This window comes from Mirounga angustirostris, unplaced genomic scaffold (assembly GCF_029215605.1).
Source record: "Mirounga angustirostris isolate CCGP_5_RB_7025 unplaced genomic scaffold, mMirAng1.0.hap1 SCAF_9, whole genome shotgun sequence".
Lineage (NCBI taxonomy): Eukaryota > Metazoa > Chordata > Mammalia > Carnivora > Phocidae > Mirounga > Mirounga angustirostris.
In genome coordinates, this window is record NW_026991717.1 from 69258014 (window position 1) to 69284294 (window position 26281).

At 45.4% G+C, this 26281-nt stretch overlaps 1 protein-coding gene across 1 annotated transcript in view; it reads left to right on the plus strand.

Moving 5' to 3' along the window:
* RYR3 (ryanodine receptor 3) overlaps window positions 1-26281 on the plus strand; it is a 509236-nt gene that overhangs the window by 406699 nt on the left and 76256 nt on the right. Inside the window, 13 exon segments of the mRNA XM_064570716.1 lie at window positions 1926-2015; window positions 3011-3157; window positions 3361-3423; window positions 4555-4630; window positions 4745-4868; window positions 7372-7487; window positions 8044-8111; window positions 9282-9403; window positions 12893-12942; window positions 13333-13393; window positions 15899-16137; window positions 17544-17625; window positions 25836-25966. Of these exon segments, the coding sequence (XP_064426786.1) occupies window positions 1926-2015; window positions 3011-3157; window positions 3361-3423; window positions 4555-4630; window positions 4745-4868; window positions 7372-7487; window positions 8044-8111; window positions 9282-9403; window positions 12893-12942; window positions 13333-13393; window positions 15899-16137; window positions 17544-17625; window positions 25836-25966 (1369 nt within the window).

Genomic DNA, 26281 nt, shown 5'->3' on the forward strand with positions numbered 1-26281 from the left:
AGTCACCAATTCATCCTTCAACTCTCCATCCCAGTGTGAATTCCTAGCATACCTCTTTCCCAGATTTCTCAGATGTAGGCCTTCTTAGCATCTTGCTCTTTTCCTTCATAGTGTTTTTAAAGCAGTCTTATATATTTATAAGAATTATACAGTGAGATACCAGTTATCAACTGTTCCTCTCCTGGTATGGTATGTGATTAATCTCTCTTCCACTAGCCTGTAAGCTGCACATTTATAGGGAAACAGGTTTGCTCACCATTGCCTAGTGGGCATTGGTTATCTAACAAAGGAAAGCGTATTTTCCCCTGCCCTCAAGAGCTTCACAGTCTTGTGGGGTAAACAAAATAAACCAGCCATCATACAGGTTGTTCAGTACTGCGGGGGGCAAGAGCACCAGGTTAGAGCACATAACCCATAAGAGGAGTCCCTAAGTCAGTAGCAAGCGTCCAGGAATGCTTCCTTGAGCTGGTGACATCTACACTGTGTGATAAGGGGTGGGTCGTTGTTCAAGCCCAGGGCAATAAGTGCACTGCAGTCCATGGGAGCAGCAGATGCAAGCAGAGAAGTGAGAGAGAGTCTGGTGGCTTTGGAGAACCATAGTTCAATGTGGTGGGATCACAGAGTAGAGCAGAGGAAGAAAGGTGAGAAATGAGTTGAGAAAGGTCAGTGAGATCTCACAATAGCTTTAGAGGCCACAAGGAGTTTGGGTTTTACCATGATGACAGCTGGGAGTCAGAAAATCTTAAAGCAGTAGAGTGCCCTGATCCGGGTGATTTTATAAATCTCACCTAACGGTCGTATAGAAAATGGAGTCCACAGAGAGATGGCAAGACTGGAGGCAGGGAGACCACACAGAGGCTGTTGCAGTAATCTAGGTAAGAGCCTATGGTGGCTGGAACTGAAACACTGGAGGGAAGCTAGGGAGAGGCAGGCAAATGAGCAGGTCTGGGAAGTTGAACACACGTGAGAGGGTGCAGAGAAGGGGGCGTCAAGGAAGATTCCCGCATGTCTGGCTTGGAAAGTGAGCGCACGCTGGTACCATTCGCCAAAATGCGGGGAACCCAAGAAGAGGGACCCCTAAGAGGAGTGAAATGCCAGGTTCTGCTTCAGGCATGTGAGGAGGTACCTGTGGGCATCCAAGCAGAGCTTAAATAAGTTTGGAAATTAGGAAAGACATCTGGGCTGGAATACCGATTTGAGATTTATCCACCTGTGGACCATGGGCCTGGATTACATCTACCAGGGAGAGTGTGCTCTGGAGAAGGGACAGAAACTTGAGAAACAGACACATTACTAAGTGGGCAGAGGCGGAGATTGAGAAAGATCAGCCAGGAGTCTTTGGGCTGTGAGGTTATGGCAATCAGGGTCTCTTACTTACCTCTGTATCCACGGTGCCTGGGACCGAGTCTAGCATCTACTGTAGTAGGCATTCAACCGATGTTTGTTGAATGAATTTTGAAACTCTTAAATTTCTATGACTCTAGGAGACATGCATTGCTACAATTCTGCTCTAGGGTTGGCGGGCACACAGTGCTAATCAAGTCAGCCCCCTCCAGGCAGTGGGCAGTAGGACCAGTCCTCACATGCCTTTGGCCTTGACTTCTGTCCTTGCCTGTGACCATGACACGCTGACCTGAGAAGCATTCTTCTCAGGTCTTTTGAAACCTCCTTCTGTCTGAAACACAAGCACGTAAGCGGCAAGGACAGCAGCTGAAACAAGAAGAAATAAAGGAGCAGAGTTCACAATTCAGGGGGCAGAGAGCTTGATGGCCTGAAAGGATCAATTAGACACTTTGGGGGGGAATTTTCAAGCTCTGTCACATCCCATTATTCCATTTGTTCAGTGAAAATAGAAGCTGGGATTTGGGTCATACAGTGGGGCTCTTTGGATGCCAAGGATATTTGAACTGAGAACATTTCTACAGAGTCAGAATGGATGGAAATATGGAATTTCCCTGGATGAAAATGTGAAGACCCATCCACTCATCAGGCCTTTCAAGACATTAACGGAAAAGGTAAGAAACTTGCCTCTGGTAACACTGAGCAGCCATGCTGATTTGCCTTCCTTGGGCAGTCTTTCAGTCAGATGGTTAGATGACTTCAGGGCACATTCACCCTCCAGTTTAAATAAACTCCTCAGGAGCTCACCAATGGGCAAGAGCCCCAGGACCAGTTTCCAAGAGGCCAGCCTCACATTCTGTTCTTTGGCACTGAGCACCCATTGGATGGAGAAGCACTATTCAGCACCTAGAGGCTGAGTCAAAATGCATTCATAGTTCACTTGCAACAGGACTGGGATGGGCTTTTGTTAGACTGCTGATGTGGGGGACTTAGGGCTAGGAAAACATTGAATTGCTGGAGGAAATTCAGATAGAAATGACTTCCAGTCACGACAGACAAAGGGAGTAGAGAGGAGGGGCCCTAAGGAAAGAAGGACAGGTCTTTTGGGTTTATTATTATTACTATTACTATTATTATTAAATTTGGTTCAGCGCAACTCCAAATTCCTATCTTGGGATCAGTAAGCGTTCTTTGTAAGCTATAGGCTTTGTGTTGTATGTAAAGCACAGCATGCATATCATTGTATGTATATTGGCCATCTGTAGAATTATGTATTGTTCAAGAGATTTCTAAATCTAAGAATCTAAGAATCAAAATCAAAGGAGAGCTTTGTGCCAATCACTTCCACAAGTCTCATCTTAAACAGCTAGTAGTACATGAGGAGGGGGTCACTCTCCTATTCTTGCACCTCTTTATCCACAAACTGGATAATGTCTGGTACATTCCCTCTAAAGGCAGAAGACTGTAGGGTCTTGTACTTGAAAATGTCAGAAAGAATGACGATTATGTGTTTTAGGGGAGATGATGCAGAGGGCGTCTTGACCTAGGGACAAGAGGCTGGAGCCCGCTGCAACCCTGTCCACCGTGGGGGCCAACTTCACAGGGAGTCAGGCCAGTCAGAGTGCAGGGGTGTGCTCTGCAAATCTCTTCTGCTTGGATTTTCTTCCAGGAGAAGGAAATTTACCGTTGGCCTGCCAGAGAGTCCCTGAAAACCATGCTGGCTGTGGGCTGGTCTGTGGAGAGGACCAAAGAGGGAGAGGCCCTGGTTCAACAGCGGGAAAACGAGAAGCTTCGGAGCGTATCCCAGGCCAGCCAGGTATGACAGCGTGCCCCGGGGCCAACACTGGGCCAGTAGTAAGAACCCCCGGAGAATCTGGGAAAGCTCTCCCTGGGGGTGTCAGGGGCCAAGAACCACTAACCGTGAACCCTGAGAATACATCTTTGGCAGCTGAAGTCAGGATACTGTTAAGAATAAGGAAAATAATGGCAAACCCAGCAATTCTGTCTTTGCTTCCCTAGGGCAACAGCTACAGCCCTGCTCCCCTGGACCTCTCCAACGTGGTGCTCTCCAGGGAGCTCCAGGTCAGTGTTGGTACTTGCAGAACAGCTTATCTTGCTTTCTAAAACCCCCTAAGTGCAGGGTCATATTATCCTCTAAAGAGTTTCTTTTAGAGGGGGGCAAGAATGCCTAGAACATAGCACCACTAAAATATCAGACTAGAAGAGAACCACATCGGGCTGGGGCCACAGGGCAAGTCTCAGCAAAATAAACCAGTTCTCTAAGAAGGCCAGGCTTTGCACTTCTTCCAGGGACAACATAATAGGTAGTGCCTCCATAAAAGGAGGACACAGCAACTTACTCTATCAACACACAGAACTAACAACTAGGAGAAAAAACTAATAAGGCTAGGAGAAAACCTGTGGAAAGACCCCTGGGTGGGGGCGCTTTCCTTGTCCCAGCAGGTGCGACCAGCCCCAGGGACACTTGTGTATCCCATGGTGGATTCCCTCAGGGGCCCCGTGATGGCGCAGGATTTAGGGGCAGACAACCCAAAGGATGAAATTAAAAGCCCTAAGCTGCCTCCCCCTCCCACTTTTCTCCCCTCCCACACACATTGGTTGCCGCGACAGGCTTCAGCCTGGGCCAGTTACTCCTCAGTCCATCAGACCACTCTTTGGACCTTAGAGAAAGTTTCTTTCCAACATATACCCTTCATCCCAGGTCACTGTTTCATGAGCCTTATAAAGATGAATTCCATTTGAGAAATCTTTGCAGCCATTTTTCTCCAAGATGTGATTCTTCTTAGTTTGCTCAGCTCAGGGCTTTTGGGGATTCTAGACTGTGGCTTGACTCTCACTTCCATCTCCCTGTCTCAGGTCAGGAATAAAATCCTGAACTCCCGTGACAAATGAAGCGCCTCCAGGATGCAGTTTCAAATGGAAATGTGTGTTTCTCATAAATGCATCCAACTGCCAGGATAATAACTTACAAGGGAAGGACAGAATTAGAAATTGCTTTCTGTGTGTATGGGAAGATACGAAACTAATGAGGTGCATAAGCACAGACTAATTAATGGTGGGAGACACTCAGCAGTGAGCTGTTAGCATTTGGTGGTGCTCCATTCCCGAGCCTGCCTGCAATAGGCTGGCGGATAGGAACCCATTTTTCTTCCTCGTTTTCTCTCTGACTGTTGTCTCCTTGGTGGGACACAGGGAATGGTGGAGGTCGTGGCTGAAAACTATCACAACATCTGGGCCAAGAAGAAGAAGCTGGAGCTGGAGAGCAAAGGTGAGCCAGGTTCTCGGTGCCCCCTGCAGAAGGTGAGCTGGGGGCAGGTATGTTTTCCCGGAGGTGCAAAGGAAGGGCCAACTATGTTGTCCTCTCTCACTTTCCTGAGCCCAGGTGGCGGCAGTCACCCTCTGTTGGTACCATATGACACCTTGACAGCCAAGGAGAAGTTCAGGGACCGAGAGAAGGCACAGGACCTGTTTAAATTCCTCCAAGTGAACGGCATCGTGATTTCTAGGTAAGTCCTCTTCTGGGTGATGTTAGCGAGGCGGGGGTGGGCTTGTGGGCGTGGTCTCTCCCTCTCCAAGTATTTACTCACCTGCCTGCAAAACAGATGAGAGGAAGGGTAGCTGTTAGTATTTTGAAATGAGAAAACTTTTATTTGGGAGCATGAAGCCGTCTTTTTTTTTTTTTACCTAAACAGGACCAGTCAATATCCATTTTGCAAAACCAGTTATAGCAAAGAATCATGACAAATGATACATATACACCTTAAACATTTATTTTTAAATTGAAACACATAAACAAGCATTCATTCACAAATCTTGTGCTATAGGCCCCAAGACCTTCTCTTTGTTGTTTGATCGATTGGAGTTATAAACCATATACCTAGTGCATCCTCACAGCTTTGGGACTCGGGCTTCTTTACACAGCAGCAAGAATTACAGCAGGTACAAAACCATGGAAATACAGTAATCTTCTAGATTTCTTTTCAACTTCCTCCCCTGTCTTTTACAGTTATTTTCTTTCAGACCTAATTCAGAAACTGTGTATTTGGAAACGCAATTTCAGGCCTTTGCAGAATATGCAACTTAGCTCTCACAGAACTAACGGTCCTCCTCACATTTTTCATTTTGTTGTTTTATACGATACTTAATTACATAATAACAATAGTATGCATAACTGACATAAACAGCCTTTGAAGGAAGAGAACTGATTCTTTTGAAGGCGCAACTCCACTGAGGAGATGGAATCCATCGAGATTTCCTGAGACTTTTTATCTCAAACTTAGGCTCGTCAGAATTATCTAGAGGAGTGTTGTATGTGAGTATGGTCGTAGCTGCTTAAATCTTAAAGGTAGAACCTGTTTCCTCGCTGGTCTGATATCAGTGGTGGGCTGTCCTCCGTGGGTCATGCTTGCTAAGTCCCTTGAAGGGTGAAAAACAAGCCAGGGTTCCTATTATGATACAGCCATTCGTCCTAAAAGAAATGTCTGCTGAGCCAGCTGCTGTTTCTTCCATTAGTTTCCTACAGCATGTTGCCACTGCATGGCAAAAAAAAACGCAGTAAAAATCTATACAAATATTTCTATTGTAGCTCATATGAAAAAATAACAAAACTTATTTGCCATGTTGTCAAGCAGGAAAGGTCAGACAGCAGGAGACCACCTCTGGGGAAGCATTTGAGAAATACTCCCTTCATCATTTTAATCCTGTTCTTAGCACCCAGAGGAATGCGTACTGCGATTTGCTGATAAATAACTTGCTCACAGAAATGAAAAATTCCTCTTTCCCCCAACTAAAAAGGAACTCAAGGAAATACGGGGGAAAAGGAAGAAGATCGTTGAATTCAGCAAACGTATCCTAGTAGCTGTATTTACCACGTGCCAGACCCTACGGAGGGCACCTGGGGGGCAGACGAGGAAGCGAGAGCCCTGTCAACAAGGAGAACTCGTTCCCCACTACCCATGCCTCCAACCTCCATCTTCAGCTTCCCCATCACTCCATGACAGCCCATTCTTCCTGGTGCTCAAATCTAAACCCTTGACTCCTCTTTTCACCCAACCCACATCCAATCCTTCAGGAAATCCTGATGGTTCTGCCTTTAAAAGATATTCAGAATCTGACCACTTCTCACCCGTTCCACACGGTCACCATCATTCCTGAAAGAGCCTCTGCCCCGGGCCCCTTGCTTCAACCCTTGTCCCCACCCTCCACAGTCAGTTTTAAACCTAGCAACTAAAATAATCCTTTTATAGTGTAAGTCATTCCCCTATACAGAACCTTCAGTAGCTTCCCATCTCAGAGCAAAAGCAAAATTCTGAGGATGGCCCACAGGGCCCTAATGATTTACCAACCACCTCATGTTTTTCACTTCCATTCCATCCACACTAGTATCTGCCATATCCCTTCAACTCAGCATGCATGCTTCTGCCTCAGGACCTTGGCACCACCGCTCCATATGCCTGGAAAGTTCTTTCCCTGGACGTCCATATGGCTCACCTCCTCACTTCCTTCAAACCTTTACTCCAATGTCCTCTCCCCATGAAACCAGCACTGATTGCCCATGTGACACTGCAGTCAGCTTGCCTCCCCCCTTCAGCCACTCTTGGGCCCCCTTTCATACTGCTTTGATTTTTCTTTTTTCATAATGCTAATTAGTTTCTAGCATCCCACATAATTTATACTTTGTTTTATATATTATGTGTGTCTAGCATATAGGTTCCATGGAGGCAGGGATTTTGTTTGCTTCTCTGATTTATCCCCTGCCTGATACTTGTTGAATGAATGGTAAAGATATTTTGAAAAATCTTTTCAGATATTATTCTAGTTCAGGTCTTGCGTGCTCACAGAGGCAGGTTCCAAGTGCAAGGGGATATCGGTCAGATGACAAATCAGGTCACTAAACCGGAATAACCGTTAACTTTTGGAAAGTAAAGTCAACACAGATAGGATTGCTAATGCTCCAAAGTCACATAGTCATCTCTGTTACTTCCTGGGGTTTACCCATTTCCAACCTAGAGGTATGAAGGATATGGAGCTGGATGCCTCCTCCATGGAAAAGAGGTTTGCCTATAAATTTTTGAAGAAGATCCTGAAATACGTTGATTCCGCCCAAGAGTTTATTGCCCATTTGGGTAAGTATCATTGTGACGTATCCCCCAAATGTGTGCTTCCCTTAATATTTCGTGCTCTCAAAAAGAATGTGGCATTCCTTTATCAAGGGATGATGCTTTCCTACTGTAGCTGTTCGTGATTCATTCTGACATCGTATGGTTTTGGGGGGGGGGGGGAATGGTGGCTGAGATTTTGTCCCGCTCTTTAAAAAAAATCTGTTTCATCCTTGGTTTCAGGGTTTGATTGAGCCATTTGTCATTTTTCATATAACTCGTCCTATTGTAACTTTTCCATTGTTTTTCTTTGTGACTGTGGGCATATGACTCAACCTCTCTGAAGCTGCTTTCTCATCAGTAAAGTGGAGGAAAGGGTAGTGAAACAGCTGAGAGAATTGACACGAGAAAACAACTAACCAGCACAGTGAGAAAGTCCTTTGTAAAATAGAAGATACTTTGTAAAATCACATGGCCCTTCCATGGCCCTCAGGAAAGCCGCTCTGTTTCTAAAATGCTGTGACTGTTTTTGGTTTAGTTTCCTTTAACTGTGGCCAACTTTGTGTTACTTTTGTCTTTGTAGAAGCCATTGTCAGCAGTGGGAAAACGGAAAAGTCTCCCCACGACCAGGAGATCAAATTCTTTGCCAAAGTAAGTGATTCCCTGCATTTAAACCAAATTATTTTCTTCTTAGAATCTGTACAATTTAGGGTGTAAGTTAAGCTCATCTCACAAAGATACCCAAAACTCCAGTGGCTTCGATGAGATGGGCCTGTGTTTCTCTGTTGTGGAACAATCCAGAGGCAGGTAGGTGGTCTGAGGAGGCAGGCAGCCCGTTCTGTTCCACACCGTCACCCCGGAGACCCAGCTACTTCCTCTTGTGGTACTCCACCATCTCCTCAAGTGTGCTGTGTGTTGGTGTGGTCCGGATGGTCTCACCGGTACCACATCTGTGGGAAAGGGGAAAGGGAGAGAGGAAGACAAGCTGCTGCTCTTTTTTTTTTTTTTAAGGTTTTATTTGTTTATTTGACAGAGAGAGAGAGATAGTGAGAGCAGGAACACAAGCAGGGGGAGTGGGAGAGGGAGAAGCAGGCCTCCCGCCGAGCAGGGAGCCCGATGCGGGGCTCGATCCCAGGACCCTGGGATCATGACCTGAGCCGAAGGCAGATGCTTAACGACTGAGCCACCCAGGTGCCCCCAAGCTGCTTCTCTTAAAGTGCTATCCCAGTGGCTAAAACTCCATCGTTTTTAGATCCACCTAGCTGCCAGGGAGCCTGGGTGATGCATTCTCTAGCTGGGTAACCCCATGCCCAGCTAAAACACGGGGGTTTCTGTTGCTAAGAGAAAGAAGGGAAGAATGAATTTGGGTACCAGGGAGTAGTCTCTGCCATAGAACCCTACTCAGGACTGAATGCATGCGAGGCCTCGGGGTAACTGCGCCTGAGAAGCAGAGACAGAAGGCTCAAGGTTGGTAGTGCTAGGCTAGGCCCCAAGTGATCCTGTTGGACACCGTGCCCAAGAAGACATGACTAAGCACAGATGTACCACCAGACTCTCCTGAAAATGCTGACTCAGCCATATGCACATTTCTCGGGACCCTTAGTCAGTAGCCTTCTCCATTCTCATATCCCCAAGACCTCTGGTTTGAGGTGTATGAGAGGAAAATGTGTTGGAAACTGCAATCCACCAGGTAGAGTTTCCTGGAAATTCCAGGACCTATGTTCAGAGGCTTTTTGCTCACGGAAAATGAACTTTTTCAAAGGAACCAATGGAGGGGCTTTGGTTAGCTTCCTAGAAATTAATTTATGGTGGGTTTTCCAGGTTCTCCTCCCACTGGTTGACCAGTACTTCACCAATCACCACCTCTACTTCCTGTCATCCCCCCTGAAGCCCCTTAGCAGCAGTGGCTATGCCTCTCATAAGGAGAAAGAAATGGTGGCCAGGTGAGTCTACGAAAGAGAAGGCCATGGTGACAATGTGCTTTGTATAAAACCCCAGATTCCTAGAGCCTCAATGGTGAATCTTTCAGAGAAATGAACTGTGGCCTGGTGATTGGTAGCACAGAGGTTTTGGTTATCATCTTGGTTTTGAAAGTACTTATATTCATATTTATCTGTGTATTATTTTGGCAACCAAGAGAAGTGCGCTGTTGGGAGGTATCACTAGGGCTTGGAAAAAATTTATGTACTCAGATCAACTTTTATCCTGAAATAACATTTAGAAAAAGGCGAAATCAATCCTGAAGCTTGAACAAGCGAACACACAACATTGAGAAGAAACAGATTAATGCTGTTTTTAATCCCATTCTTATCAGGCTTTTTCCGTTTAAATTTGTTTTAAAGAATCCAGTCTTAGAAGTCCTATTGTGGGTGATCTGATATTTGAAATCCAGAGCAACACAATTCAATTAAAATTCCAAATAGGAAAAAAAAAAGTTCCTCAGGAGCACCAGCCTCCATCCTCCTTGCAGTAGGCATAACACGTGGGCACCTCAAGAGAGAGGAGAGCAAAGAGGATGCTTTATGATCAGGCTAAAAGATGGATTCCACCATTCCTCTGGTCTTGTCCGGATTTGATTGGGAATGACAGGGAATTAGTTAGACCTCTAAATGGCAAAGAGTTAAGAATTATATTGGAAGAAGTCAGCTCTTTCCCTAACAGCCATGGATGGTGGATAGCATACAGTGTACTTTCTAAAGGCCCACCCACTAAATATCACCATCCTCATGAGGACAGTCAGCCTCAGGATTTAGCAAACACTTATTAAGCCCAGAGCTAACAGTGAGCTGGTTTTTCCTCCTTACACAAGTGGGCAGTAACTCTTGCATATCATTGTGAACCATCACCGTGCTCTAAGAACTGCCTATATATTCTCTCCATTTTACAGATGAGGACACTGAGGTTTGCCCGAAGTGACCCAGGTAGTAAGTTAGGGCAAGAATGAAAGTCCTCTCTAGCCGCATGGAGTGCCATTTTCTCTGCAGTCATTACTTAACCTCATTTTTTAAGAAAGGAGGAGCCCATGCTATCAAAATGAGATGCACTTAGCATCAATTGCTAGCCAAAGATTTCCTAAGTATTTTCAGGATGCACCGGTATATTTTGTAAGAAGTTCAGGAAATGAGGGGCAAAGTGAGATATTCAGACAATCCAACAGAGGGCAGGTGTGTCTGTCTTCTTCATCTATTTTTGTGAGATTGTTAATTCATGGAAATGTAACATTTGTTCAGCCAGGCACCATTTGTCACGGCTGGAAGACAAGCTGCATCTGATCAGCCTTGCAAATAGCTTCCAGATCCATCGGTGTGCTTGCCACCCTCCCACAGAAGCAATAGCATCTGCACCAAATGTTCACACCTCCAGACCCTTCTTGTCCATGTCTTTCCCCTCCTCCCCACCCCATCTGCATCTGCTGCCAATCACCAGGGCTACCATACTCTCTCCCCTGTGGTCCCTTTGATTTGTCACTTACAAATTCTGAGATGGGGAGGCACCTGGGAACTCTGGCCCCTCGTAACACTGGGCTAAGGACAGCGCTTCTATTATGCGCCCCATAGGGGACAAGAAGGGGCCTTTGAAAACCTCGGGTCCTGGCCTTGGCATGCCTGGGCAAGCACTTCTGACAGCAAGCAGAACCCTGTTAGTATTAGGATCAAACAATTCCACCATCTGCTTTAGTTAGAAAAATGTTACTTTGTATTTATACAGAGCATGTGTCCGCTTTGAGGCATTTCACCAGAAATATCTGCATTGATCAGCCCCTAATTCTAAAAACTAAGAGGATCTTGTGATTACTCCCTACTTACAGATGATAAAACCAAGGCCCAAGAGCAGTTAAGTGGCTTCACCAGGACAGCCCAGCTAGTCATAGCAGAGCCGCGGGGCTCATGTTCCTCCAGGCTCTCTCCCTCCCCCAGGTCCATGATTTTTTTTTTTTTTTAATCAAATACATAGCTCTTTAAAAAATGGACACAATGGGAAGAGCAAAAAAGCAGTCCCTGTTTAATTTCACACTAGCAGGCTGTCAAATTTCTGTTAACTTATTCTGAATTCTCTGAAGCTCTAGGCCAGGGTTTCCAGCTTATTCCCACTGCAGAAATAAATGACTGCCCACAGGGGACTTTAGCTCTGATTGTCCAGTAGACAACTCAGTGGACTCAGGGTGTTAATTGAAAACCATTTAAAGGTGAGCAAGTCTTTTTTTTTAAGTTTTTATTTAAATTCCAGTCCGTTAACAAACTGTAGTGTAATACTAGTTTCATGTGTACAGTATAGTGATTCAACACTTGAGGACATAAAGGTGAGCAAGTTATGATCTCCGCCAACACTCAGGATGTGTTTCTTCTCCGTTTGAGCTGTTCCCGAAAAGACTTCTGCCCCGTGTGAGTCAGGAAGCCCTCGACAAGCTATGAATGAGAGGCTGGGATGGACTTCAGCTCGGTCTCAGCTTGAGAAGCCCTTGGCCCGTAGCAGGTGTTTTTAGTCTACCTTCCCCTCTGTGTTCCACCAGGAAGGACCGCTTGCTGAAGGCATTACAAAGTTCTTGCTGGGCCAGTGTCACATAGGGTCAGAGTTCTGAGCAGCCTCGTCCCCAGAGCCATTGACAGTACAGGTCACGTCATAGCCATGGTGGGTAAGGGTCCATCAGTGGCATGTTCAGAAACATTTATAGAGCTCCTTCCTAACTGCACAAGGCTCTCTACTAGATGCCACAGAAAGCAGAATGCTAAGATAACGGATGGACCTCCGAGGGGTTCCATGATAGAAAAGATGAGCGAAAGCATGGGGTAGGGTCAAAAAGCACCAAAAGCATAGCAGATGGGCTTTTCTAGCTTCCAGGGAGGAGCACAGCTAGGACAGCCACTCGGTCAGGCCCATCAACTAATAGGAATTGACAGAGAAAAGCAATTTCCCAAAGTGGTTTTGTCCAACACAATATCCCCCGTCCCTGAACCGTTCATTTTCTTCTGTTCCCACCTGCTTGCCCACCTCCCATCTAAAGCGTCCCACCGCCAGTGAAGGCTGCAAAATGGTCTGCAGTCTGTTGCAACAGTGGAACATGCACGATCCCTGTCAGAATCCTCATGTATTCCTGAATGTCATCCAGATGAATGTGTCAGCACGTGGTACTCTATAGCAAGGGACGGTTTGCGATAACCTGGTCACTGCAAAATACTGCAGTTGTTGCAGAAGGATTATTTTCTGTGAGGCTGGGGCTGCCTCCAAGGTGCCTTCCTGACTCTCCAACAAGACAGCGGGGAGCACAGACTTTCCTAGTGCGGTCCAGAGGGTCTTGGAGAGGAACACAGTGCATTTTCCTAGAGATCCATTCTGCGCTCTTTGATATAAAGCATGGGGGCCTGGGGGAGGGAGGGTACAAACCAGTCCTCGGATTTCTGTGCCTTTCCCACTCGCCTTCTTTTCTGCTTCAGCCTCTTCTGCAAACTCGCTGCTCTTGTTCGACACAGGATTTCCCTCTTTGGTAAGTGAAGAGAAGTATTGCTGAAAGCCTCACTCCTCCCTATAATTATCCTTAACTTGCATTATGCCTGCAGACAACCTGAGCCTTAGGACGAAGGTGTCACCTAAATTTGCCATAGAAAATTGGTCTGAAGTATGATAAATGACCTCTCTGCCCCTTTAAGAGCTCAAATTTTCCACACCAATGAACGTTTTAAGCTCTGCCTCTAACATCCATCAAAGAGCAGATGTGTCAGGCCAGAGATAAATGCGTTGTCCCCGCACAGAGGTCTGGCCCTTCGTGTGTTGGTGGTTAATTATGCTGGGCTGCAGTTTGTGCATATTGAGAAGATTGCATTTAAAAGACAGGCTGAAGGGTTTGGGGAGTCACCGGTGATATTTTTGTTTCTAGGGAGCGATTCTACTACAATGGTGAGCTGTCTTCACATCTTAGCTCAGACACTTGACACAAGGTAAGTCTGCCGGTTTTTTCCAGTAGTTTCTCAAGACTCACTCTCTGACCCCCTCTTCTCACTTACTGTATAGAAGAGAAGACGTGTCACTGCGTGGCAGGAGCCGGGGGGCGGGGGGAGAGAGGAAGGAGATGAATCTAGCCTGACATTAGTACTCTCCATCTCTCCACTCACATGATGGAGAGCCACTGTCATGACATGTACTGCATACTAAAAGCTGAGCATTTGATCAATTCTTGTCTTCTCTTCCTGAGAAATTCATCTTTCAGAAGATAAAATATGTAATAGAGCAAAGTGCCACTTTGTCCCTCATTCTCCACCAAAAAAAAAGGGAGAGTTAGCTACCTGATGCGTGGTGAGGCCATAAGCAACCTGGGAGAGGGGAACCGTAACACTCTGAATCCCAAGCAGCCAAGGAGGGAGGTGCAGGGATATGTGATAAAAATATCAGAGACAGGGGCGCCTGGGTGGCTCAGTCGGTTAAGCGTCTGCGTTCGGCTCAGGTCATGATCCCAGGGTCCTGGGATCGAGCCCCACATCGGGCTCCCTGTTCGGCGGGAAGCCCGCTTCTCCCTCTCCCACTCCCCCTGCTTGTGTTCCCTCTCTCGCTGTGTCTCTCTCTGCCAAATAAATAAATAAAATCTTTAAAAAAAAAAAAAAACAACATTTTCAGGGGCACCTGGGTGGCTCAGTCGTTAAGCGTCTGCCTTCAGCTCGGGTCATGGTCCCAGGGTCCTGGGATCGAGCCCCGCCTCGGGCTCCCTGCTCAGCGGGAAGCCTGCTTCTCCCTCTCCCCCTGCTTGTGTTCCCTCTCTCACTGTCTCTCTCTCTGTCAAATAAATAAATAAAATCTTTAAAATATATATATATATATATCAGAGACAAAGATGTGTTTGGACCCATGGCCTGAAGGTCTTGCAGGAAAGATGGCTGAAAGGGAAAGAAGTCTTAACAAATGTATGTGTAAGTTCCAGTAATATAAGCGTAAATGATCTGATGAGATGAGGAAGAGAAGGAGTGGCAAGGACAGACAGGGAGCTTTCTTTCACACACTTGTCAAGCAGAGCCCCTTGTCAAAGTTGGGAGGAGGACGGTATGCAGAAGAGAAACCAACTGAAGGAGTGGCCACAAGATGAAAATCTACCAACTAAGAATGGTTGCCAAAAAAAGTTAAGGATAATTAAAGGGGATTTGAGGGGTCTACACCCCTAGAACAAGAAACAAACATGCTGATATTAGGACAGCACAAATTCGTAGGATCAGGCCAAGGCACCTCAGAGGATTCAGATCCCTTGCAGCTAGGAAGAGAAATCTTGATTCCCAGGTGCATGTAAACTGCCTTAGGAGAGAGTCCCCCCCCCCTTTTTTTTAAATGCAGGTCAGCATGTTTGATAATCATTCCTGACAAAACCCAAGACTAGAAAGTTAGGAAGATAGCTCATGATTCTTTACAGGCTAGCAGCAAGCCTCACGGACTTCATTTCTTTGTTTTTATTTTTCTGGTTGGTTGGATGATTATCCTGAAAATGCTGTAGATAAAAAGCATCTGTCCTTGAAGCAAGCCTGTCATAATCTTGTGAATAAGATGTTGAAATATGGAAAATAATAGTTGACTTGTTAGCCTTGTTCCAATTCTAAGTTTTATAAAATAGTTTTGAGGGGAGGCTAATCTCCATTCCCACAGGGCACAATCTATAGTTGTTTCCCCACCCCCCACTCCCAGCGGTCTGATGAAGCTGTCTGTTTTAAAAGGGGCTTTCTGTTCCTCTTCCCTTTCCTTCTCCAAGCTAGGACATCCCTGCAAGCTAATAGAAATCTAAACTTCACGTGACTTCTTTGTTCTCTCTAAGAGGTCCTGCATCATGGGAGAGCTAATATTTCTAGCTACTCCTTATAAAAGTAGCTTATCCCGTAATTAACTCTAAGAAAAACTCACCTCTCCTTCCTTCTAATTAGATATTTACAGAGGGGGGCGCCTGGGTGGCTCAGTCATTAAGCGTCTGCCTTCAGCTCAGGTCATGATCCCAGGGTCCTGGGATCGAGCCCCACATCAGGCTCCCTGCTCCACGGGAAGCCTGCTTCTCCCTGTCCCACTCCCCCTGCTTGTGTTCCCTCTCTTGCTGTGTCTCTCTCTGTCAAATAAATAAATCTTTTTTAAAAAAAAGATATTTACAGAGGAACGTAGCCAACTGGGACACTATACTGATAAAGGATGACTAAACTCAGTTTCATTCTAAACCCTCCTCTGTATTTCCTGAAGAGTGGAGTGCTAATTCCATCCAACAGAGAACACCATCCTGTTGTCAGCCCCCCCTTGGGATTGTGTGATCCAGGTGACTCCCTGGATGCCAACTGTTCTCTCCACTTCTGACTTAGTGTTTTCAGTTGACTGGAGTGTCAAATGTCTGCCCGGGTTAAACTACAAGTCACCAGTTTCAAGAAGGGGGTTGGCCAAAGGTTTGGATTATGATTATGCTTCTGGTCTTGAACATCGTTTGCTTACAGGACTGTCATGAAGTCAGGCTCAGAGCTGGTCAAGGCCGGGTTACGAGCATTCTTTGAAAATGCTGCAGAAGACTTAGAGAAGACTTCAGAAAACCTGAAGCTGGGGAAGTTTACCCATTCCAGAACACAGATTAAAGGCGTGTCTCAGAATATTAACTATACCACGGTGGCTCTGCTCCCCATCCTGACATCCATCTTTGAGCACGTTGCTCAGCATCAGTTTGGGGTGGATTTACTCTGTGAGTCCTATTACTATCGTGGATTTCTATGCACATGGCCCCAGATAAGAAGTGTGTGACTCATTCACTTGAGTTGACCTTGAAAGTAGAACAGAGCGATAATTATTCCATGCTGTTTTCTTCTTAGGTTTAAAAATGAAATAATAAATACTTAGAGGAGGAGAAATCCTCCAATTTGAGTATATAATATTTCATCTTTTCCCCACTATTATTCAGGACCAGAATTTTCCACCCACTGGCTTAGCTGTCAGCCATTGTGTTCCCACTTAATTTGAAAAGGTTATCTGAGTAATCCAGCAGGGGATATAGGTTCGCTCCCAGGGTTTTTCAGATACCAATTTTCCTGTTAAGAAGCCCTAATTTATTCATTGGATACCAGGAGCAAAGGAAAGCTGCTAACATTTCATTATCTGAGCCTTCAGAAGAAGACCATAGTCAGTTAGTTTTATTTCAGTTTGCATTTAGTACCACATATAGCCCCTAGAGCAAATATTCTGCCATCAAGCTCAGTTTCACACTTTAAATGTTGGCCCATGATTTAATTCAATTTAACCAACTGTTGATAGCTGACACTGTGAGTGCTATATCCCTGAACAAATGAAAATCAATTATTTCCATAGAGGAGGGCAAAGGGATGGGGGAGCATCCAAACTCATTATGTCATGTCATGGAAAGAATGCCCTTCCTTATTGAAAACCTAAAAATTAAATTAGTTCTCATTATGTTCAATTAGTCCCTGCCTTATTATGAGTTCCAGACATTGAAGGGGCATGTAGCCGATGAATTCAACTCTGTGGATTCCTAAGTGGAACATGCCCTTCCCTCAGGAAAACATGGCACAATCATGATATAATTGAATTGTTTTTTGAAAAATGTCCATCAGAGAACTTGGGACAGGTGGACATGAGAAATTTTGGTCTATCTCTAAAGAGGTAGGGACGTTCTACATGTCTTCCTAGGAAATTAACAGAAGACTCATTCAAACTTCAGATTTCTTGCATTCTTCCTCTCAAAGGAAGGAAATATTACTATATGTAAAATTTAACTATAGTGTTCCCCCCCCATTGGAAAAAAAAAAATCGCATATGGATCTCATTGGTCAAATGATTTCTTTCCCTGAGAAGCAATGTGATTCACATCAAAAGCCCGCAAAGGAACGGAGATGACTCAGTGGAGGGCGTTCTTCTGTCAGTGGGTTCTCTCCCAGTTCAGTAACCAGCATCTGGGGAGAAAGGGACTATACCATGCAGGGGTGGGGGAGGGCTGGGGGGGCAGTGCGGGGTGCATGCACTGTCTTTAACTCCTGGGTCATGCCATGTTTTCTGTTGGTGGACCCTTTCCTTGTGCCCGAGGTGAAGTGCTGGGATTGCAGCATGGTAATGACTGCTCTTTTCTGTTCTTTCCAGTAGGTGATGTGCAGATTTCATGCTACCACATACTGTGCAGCCTCTACTCCCTTGGGACTGGAAAGAATATCTATGTTGAAAGGTAATTAGTGAACAAAAGAGGCTTACATGTGCAAGGCTTAGAAAAATGTTACAGGGCGCCTGGGTGGCTCAGTTGGTTAAGCAACTGCCTCCAGCTCAGGTCATGATCCCAGAGTCCTGGGATCAAGTCCCACATCGGGCTCCTGGCTCAGCGGGGAGCCTGCTTCTCCCTCTTACCCTCTCCCCTCTCATGCTGTTTCTCTCTCTCTCTCTTTCGCTCTCAAATAAATAAATAAAATCTTTTTAAAAAAAGAAAAAAATGTTACAGTCTTTCAACACTTAACAACATCTTTTCAGTACAGCAAAATCAAAATGCTCACTGAAATGGGATGGGGATTTTGAGCCTAGGTCATTAAATGTTTATGACAATATTAAAATGTAGTGAGGCTATTGAGATTCATGACTTCTCTGGAGCTAAGTTAAAAAGAAAACCACAGGCCCAAATTGGCATTACTTGGGCTAGGCCAAGTCACCAAAACAGGGCTTAATACCTAACCTCGTTGCAGTTTCTTTTCTTTTTTTTTTTTTTTTAAGATTTTATTTATATATTTGAGAGGGAGAGAGTACAAGAGAGAGTACTAGCAGGGTGGAAGGGCAGAGGGAGAGGGAGAAGCGGACTCCCCGCTGAGCAGGGAGCCCCACGCGGGGCTCGATCCCAAGACCATGATCCCAGGATCATGACCTGAGCCAAAGGCAGACACTTAACCCGGGTGCCCGCCTAATTGCAATTTCAACCTCCTGCAGAAATCTAAATCTTAACTGGTAAGTCAGGAGTTTTCTAATAGGTGCCAATGAGGTTATCTGTCACAAGGGCCCTCTCTATCCCCTAAAGGAAGATGAGGTAATCTGCAGGATAAGACCCCCAGGTCTTCCCCCTAAGGGAAAGCTACCTAGCCTGGACCAAACTTTCCTTTTTTTTCTTTGGCTTCTGACTTTGTTGTCCCACTCTTCTTCCTATAAAAACTTTCCATTTTGTACCATCTCCTCCAAGCACTCCGCTACTTGCTAGATGGGATGTTGCCAGATTCATGAATCACTTAAAGACAATGAGAGCTTCAGATTTACTCAGTGGAATTTTGTTTTCTAACAGATGGCTGGTAAATGTATGTGATTGGAGAAGCAATACTGTATAGCCAAGCTAAATCATATGCTAGTGACCAAAAAACGTTGAAGAAATGTCTATTTCTTCATAATCACAGCTTCCAAATAGCTTTCAGAGTTCCTGTGGTTAAAGCTTGCAGAAAAACTCAAGAGACATGAGGCTGTTACTTGAGTGTTTAATGAGTTTCTATGTGATACAGCCCTGGACCTTTACCATTCTTGGCTGTCAGATTAGCTATGGTTTTAAACAAGTGCACATTTTGGTACCAGAAATGCAATTCAGAAATCTTGAATCCGAACAAGCTGATCCAGTTCCCAAAGGAAACCACTATTAACAATTTGGTGTATGTCATTCCAGATATTTTCTACACATGTACATTCGTACACATGTGGGATCATAATATCCATATTGCTTTGCAACTTTGTCCTGTTGGATGAAGCTAAAAAACTGAATTCCTTTACCATTCAACTCCTATTTTTAGATTTATTATTTAGATAAAATGTCATTACCTTTCTACTTTAAAAAGGTAAGCAAATTTGGTACACTTGTATTCCTAGCTATCTTTTCTACCTTTCCTTTTTTGCTCTATAATTTTTTAAAACAGGGATTCCTGGGTGGCTCAGTCGGTTAAGCCTCCAAATATTGATTTCGGCTCAGGTCATGATCCCAGAGTCGTGGGATTGAGCCCTGCATTGGGCTTTGCAGTGGGCATGGAGCCTACTTAAGATTCTCTCTCCCTCTCTCTCTGCCCTCCCCACCCCCAGCCTCCCCCCCCCCCCGCACTCGCACACACACATGCGTGCTCTCTCGCTCTCGCTCTCTAAAATCATAATAATAATTTCTTATAACATTTACATTCTATTCTAGAACCAATATTTCCTGAGTTGTTTACCTTAGTTTGTATTGATTCACCGAATAGCCAATCCTTTTGAACCATGACTTTCCCATTCCAAATTTTTTATTTTGTTTTGTGTCTTGGTTGGCCAGATTCATCATTAAGTATTTGTTTCTTTAAGAGTTCTTAGATACTCTTGAATCCTTGCATATTTTGGAATATTACCCCTTGATTTTGTGAACAATTTCTGTGGTAAAATCCTTGGGTCATAATTTTTTTTTCCCTCAGAAGCATATAGACTTTGCTTCTTTGTATTCTGACAAAACGCCCTAGGCCAGGTGATTTACTGACTTACACATGACTTTGCAGTGGGAGGGGAAAAACTGGCCGTTCGTTGGATTCTTTCTTCAGTCTTGAAGCTCAGTAAGTTCCTATAATATGTTCCAGGATGTGCTTATTCTATATCAGTCCCCTCTGCTTCTCCTCAGAACTTAATATGCCCCCTCAGTATTCAGAACTGGGTCTTCCATTTTTTACAAATCTTTCACTTTATTTTGTAATTGCGGGGGGGGGTTTCCCTAGCTGTTATTCAGGGAGAGGTTTATTGGCTTTTCCTTAATCTTCCACATTTCTCATTTTCTCCCAAGTAACTTTTAGCTAGTTGCTCTTTCCTGTTTTGGGTTTGTAAGGTATTTCTCAAACTTTCTCCATGTTCCTGACTCTCTTTATTTTCTTTATTTTCTGTGAATGTATCAAAAAGAGTTTTTCTGTATTTCTTCCTGGATAATTCTTCCTTAGAACCATGTTTCTCATCTACTTCTTGATCATTAGCTAATTGCTAGTTTTCAAGAATGGAAAAGAGCATGTGTGCACGTGTCTGGGGGCGGGGGGCGTGTTGAAGGAGTGTATGGGGAAGAAGCATCATCCAGCTTCACATCTGACAAACTGGCTCAGGACTCCCTCACTCTACCCAGAGTGCCTTTAACACTAGAGTGCATCCACCTCTAGCCTTTGGTGTCTCCCCCAACAAAAGTAAGCAACTGGCCCAGGTGAGAGGTCACAGGTAAAATTTTTAGTGCAACCTAAAGACATAGGGCTCTTGTATAGTCATTTAAAGTAGGTTTATTCCGGGTGACTGGGTGCCTGGTCAGTTAAGCGTCTGCCTTCAGCTCAGGTCATGATCCCAGGGTCCTGGGATTGAGCCCCACATCGGGCTCCCTGCTCAGCGGGGAGCCTGCTTCTCCCTCTCTCTCTCTCCCTCTCCCTGCTGCTCCCCCTGCTTGTGCGTGTTCTCTCTCTGTCAAATAAATTAATTAAATATTTTTTTAAAATAAATAAAAAAGTAAAGTAGGTTTATTCCATCCAGTAGAGGACTTGAGTCAGCAGCTACAGGACAGGTTACCTCTCACTCTTGCACTCTACTTCCTGTCCAGTGTCCTCTCCAGGCTCGGAGTCCAGGTCACAGGAATGATGGCATGTATACTTCTTCCCTACTCTGTCCTGCCTGCTTCTCTGCAGTATGAACCTGGTCCTGCATCCCCCGTAGGTCTCCCTGGACCCCCCCACACCCTTCATTGTTTCAAGCACAAGTTCATATTCTGGGCTCCTCAGAATCCCCATATTTACTTCCAGAGATTTCTACACTCTGCTCTTAGCCCAGAAAGTATGTTTCAGTTTCAGCGTCCCCACTTGATTTGGTCCATACTTTGTGGCTTGACATTATCACACATTTTCTTATTTCAGCAAAGATTTCAATGTCTTCCCAATTTTTTCTCCATTTCTTGTGCACTTTAGGGAGGAAACTTCAGTCAAACACACCATTTCTCTGCCATCTTTTGCTAAAGTGGCTAATGAATGTCTGCAGGGTTGTAAGGGAACCACTAAATATCTGGTTTCCAGCTACAGCTTGCATTGTGGGTGGGAGAGACTCTAGACACCTCAGTGACAGGGTTGGCAGTAAAGAAAAGAAGGTCATTGAAACAGAATAGAGACCTTTCTTTTGGGATATGTTCCACTTGAGACAACACTGAGGTCACTGACAAGTAGTCTTCAACAAATTTTCAGCAAAAGGTAAAGGCTTATGCATTTAACCACAGAGAATACTTGCCTTCTTTGATGGGGAGTTACTTTGATCACAGCATTTGAGGGGGGTTGGTCAAGAAGCGAAACTTGGAATTGAATGAAGCATTGGAACCTTCATTTTATTTCAAATGAAAACGGTGTTTTTCCCCTTCACACTTTAGAGACATTTATTCCTTCCTGTCCTGCGGCCTGTGACCAGTTGTTTCTGGCCAAACATTGCACACCTTCCCTAAGCCTCTGAGGGGACTTGTGTTGCTGATCTAGAGCCGTGGCCTGCCTCTGCTTTCTGCCCCTCCTCTACATATTACTTCCTCTCCTTAGCATCCTTTGGAACATACATGAAGGTACTCTCAAAATTGCAAAAACACCAGATAGGTACAAGGCATAATTCTTATTACTGTGATGACTTTCAATCTGCCTGGATCCCTAACAATAGACATTTGAGAGGTTAGATATGGATCCGTGGAAATAAAATCGAGAGATGGACAAGGAGAGCCTGCAACTTATTAAATTAGAAAGTAACAAAAATTGAAATACAAATCGCACCCTCTTCAACCTGTCACCATTGACCAAGTTTTACTATATGAAAGATACTGTGCTAGGCAGTAGGAACTGAAGTGGAAAGAGAAAGAGAGTTCCACATCCAGTGAACAGACTTTTCAAGTAGACCCTTTGGTGGCTGGAGCTGTTTCAGTAGCCCTCATTCGGCTCAGTCCATACCCACACTGCCCCCTGGGGGCGCTAATGACCAGAGAAGCATTCTAACAGCAGGCATTTCCTCAGGCCCTCTTGGGGTCTGGGGGCCAAGGTCATTGGCAGACTTGTGGGCTTTACTTTTACAGAACTTTTCACAGCGAAACCAGGAGAACATGTTGTTTATGCCTGTTGGCCAAATGGCTAATTAGCATCATTGTGTGCCCTAGACTAGAAAATGCCCTGCTGTGAGCTTGTTGAGACTCAGCTTTGTCCGTAATTAATATCAGAGAGCACAGGGAATGCATGTCCCAGAGGCAGCATAACACTGGAAAACTGTCTTTTGCCCCACGGGTTGCCTTTGTGTCCCACTAACTTTCTAGAAATCCACTTTTGTGAGATCAGGACTTTAATTTGATGAGAGAAAGAGAAAAGAGAAGAAGAATGGGTCCAGTTATCACCAAGGCAACTCCGGCCCCGCTGTTTCCAAGGTTCATCTTGCTGGGCCAAGTAGAGTTTGCGCTCAGATTTGACCTTACCCCTTGTCATCCTGATTTTCGCCCAGATTTTCTTTCATCAGTGCTCTCCCTCTGGCATTTCTTTCACCCTCACGGCTTAGCTCCTTCTTTCCTCCTCCCAGAAAGGCAAGACTGAGGAAATAGAGTATTTCTCCTCAGTGGCCACTGCGGTTGGTTGAAACAGTGAGGCTTGCTCCGAAGGGAGGTCATGGTGCAGAGGGTCCCCGCAGAGAAGCCTACGTCTCACTCCCTCGCCTTCCGGCAGGGGTGCAGGCTGCAGCGGGAGCCGGGCAGCTCGGTACACAGGACACAGAGGACCTGGTCTGTCTGAGGGCTGCTGCTCAGCCCCCAGAGCAGACCCGGAGGGGGGCACTCACAGTCACACCTCCAGCGCAAGGAGAAGTGATTGCTTGCTTGCTGGAGGCTGATTTTAAAGTTCTCTGCTCAAACACTTCACAGCTAAGCAAACTGTCAGCTAGTCCCCTAAAAGCTGAGCCTAAGAAGATAGAAGATGAGGATTAAAACCACATATATTAATTGTCCTTTAAATTAATCAAAAGGTGGGCACCTGGGTGGCTCATTTGGTTAGGTGGCTGCCTTCGGCTCAGGTCGTGATCCCGGGGTCCTAGGATCGAGTCCCGCATCAGGCTCCCTGCTCCGTGGGGAGCCTGCTTCTCCCTCTCCCTCTGCCTGCCGCTCCCCCTGCCTGTGCTCGCTCGCTCTCTCTGTCAAATAAATACATAAAATCTTCAAAAAAAATTTTAAAAATAAATTAATCAAAAGGTGACTTTTTCCATAAGTTTGGTAACATGACAGAAGATGGGGGGTGTGGGGGGATGGATTCCAAGACAGCTTTCTACTCACTCGTTCACCCACCATCTCCCTCCACCCTCCTCCCTCTGGTGCAGCAGATTCCTAGTGCCTCTCAGCAGTTCTTAGACCCTTGCAGGTTCTGATTCTACCCCAGATAGCCATATCAAGTTATTTTGGGGGGGACCAATTAAGATCACAGTTTTAAGCCAGTTCAAGTGTGTCTCTTTCTCTGCTATAATCAAGTGGCACGTTGATCCTAATTCTTGTAATTAGACCATAAATATGTTATTTTATCCACTGCTTCAGGGTTCTAAGAAGGGCTTGGCTTTTTACTATCTGGAAGACAAAGGCTAATGTTCAGACTCTGTGGCTTACTCCTCAGCAGACCGTGGCTCTCCTAGCCACCCCCCACCTCCACCCTGTAGTAAATGCTTGTTATTCACATCCAGAGACCCTACACTTTTCACATTCTGGCTTCTTGGTGCTGTTGGAATTGTTGGACGTTATCACAGTGAAGGGCAATTAACCCAGCCTTCAGTTCAGGTTTTGGTGGGGAGCTGAAGGGAACCCTGAGGGCTGAATGCCTTTCTGTTTGCACAGAACTGCAGTAGGCGTGTAAGCTTTTGCTCCTGGCTCCAAGTGTGCCCTCTCTAGCTGGCAGTTTTCCCCATGATGGTCCCGTTAACATCCCCCAAGATGCAGCCTGACATCCTCAGCTCCCAGGGACTCTGCTAGTGGGCTTCAGATACACAGCATCAGCACTCATTCCGACTGGTCAGACACAAAGGAAGGCAAACAAGATATGTTCAAACACTGTAAGCCCCATCCACTTTTTTTTTTTTTTTTTTTTTTTAGATTTTATTTATTTATTTGACAGAGAGATAGAGCCAGAGAGCACAAGCGGAGAGAATGGCAGCGGAAGAGGGAGAAGCAGGCTCTGCACCGAGCAGGGAGCCCGATGTGGGGCTCGATCCCAGGTCCCTGGGATCATGACCTGAGCCGAAGGCAGATGCTTAACCATCTGAGCCACGCAGGCACCCCCACTTCTTAATTATAGACCTGTCGTCTGCATTTTCCACTAATTATCTTTGTATCATGGTCTAAGAAAGGACTCATAGTATTAGTTTGAAGACATTTTCCTCCTTCTTTGGGAACTGACATCACGTGTGTAACTCACATAACAGGTGTGTAGTCTGACAGTGATTGAATGCCGGTAATTGACAGAAAGAAGACACTGATGATGAAAAAACAGATGGCTGGTCTCTCATTCATCAGAAAGCAATAGATGTCAGTGCCCATACAGGGCCCCTTCAAGCCAGCACTGTCACTGTGTGACTCACTGGGAGAAGGGACCCGCTGAGCTAGCCAGTACGACTCCAGGGCTAAGCCCAGGTCCAGGAGGGGAAACACAATCTCAGTACCAGCTCTGCTTTAACCAGCCAATGGCTGGTTCCCATTACTTACCCTTGCTGACTTGGCTAGCAGGCAAGCAAGCACAAGTTCTCCCAGTTGGAGAACTGGAAATCTGAACAAGGAATCCTAAGCATTTTGTTCTTGTTTGGTTGCTCATTTCACAGACATACTTTAGACCCAGAACTTTATACATGATGGACACTCAAATATTTGTGTAGAATATTTGTGAGAAGTTAACAGGTATTAGAGGTCTTTCCTCTAAATCAAGCAGTGTGCTTTTATTTTGTGTCTTTTATTTTGTGTCTTATTGGTGCTTTGGGCCCATTATCTATTGTTCTCACCGGCAAACACCAGCTCCATCCAAAGCAGGGAATAGACACAGAGAGATTACACAGAAGATTTCAAAACATTTTGAGAAGAGAGAGAGGATCAAATTCAATTTGAATGATGGCAAAACTTCTCAGAAATGCTGGGAGAGAAGAACAAAGCTACAAAGTGTATTATTATATTGCCTTCACCAGTTTTAAGAACTGGGGTCCATGTGGTAAGACCATTGTACACCAATGGTCAGGGTCCAGAGAAAGATGCGGGGAGGGAGAAGTGCTTGTAATCTTGCTGAGCCCAGGATCCAGGGATGTCCAGTAGAGTAATCTATGGGGAGGTGGCCTGAGACATCTTGAGAAAGGGGCCTAGCCCACCATGCATGGGGCCAGTATGTGGTAGCACCACTTCTAAATGGACTTCTTTGTTTCCAGGCAACGTCCTGCCCTTGGAGAATGTCTGGCCTCACTGGCAGCTGCCATCCCAGTGGCATTCCTGGAGCCCACCCTTAACCGCTACAATCCACTCTCAGTCTTCAACACCAAAACCCCCAGGGAGAGGTCTAGTAAGTATCTTCCCTCAGAGGTCATCAACCCGTGTGTTGAGAGGAGAGCAGCCAGGAAGGAAGGCCCCTCAGGCAGGGAACAGCAGCCTTGCAGCACTTTTGGTTTATATAGTCTGAGAGGGGCCAGGAGGTCAAAGCTAGGGTCCATGTTGTGTGTCTCCATTTTACTGGAAACATGGACATAGGCAAGTACTTTGTTATCACTGGACTTTGGCTTCCTCTTCTGTAGAATGAGACAGTGTGGTTGATTTCTAAATCCCTTCCCATCCTAAAGCCTTAGGCTCTCTTGTCTGCCCTGGCCTCAAGTCCCCTTCT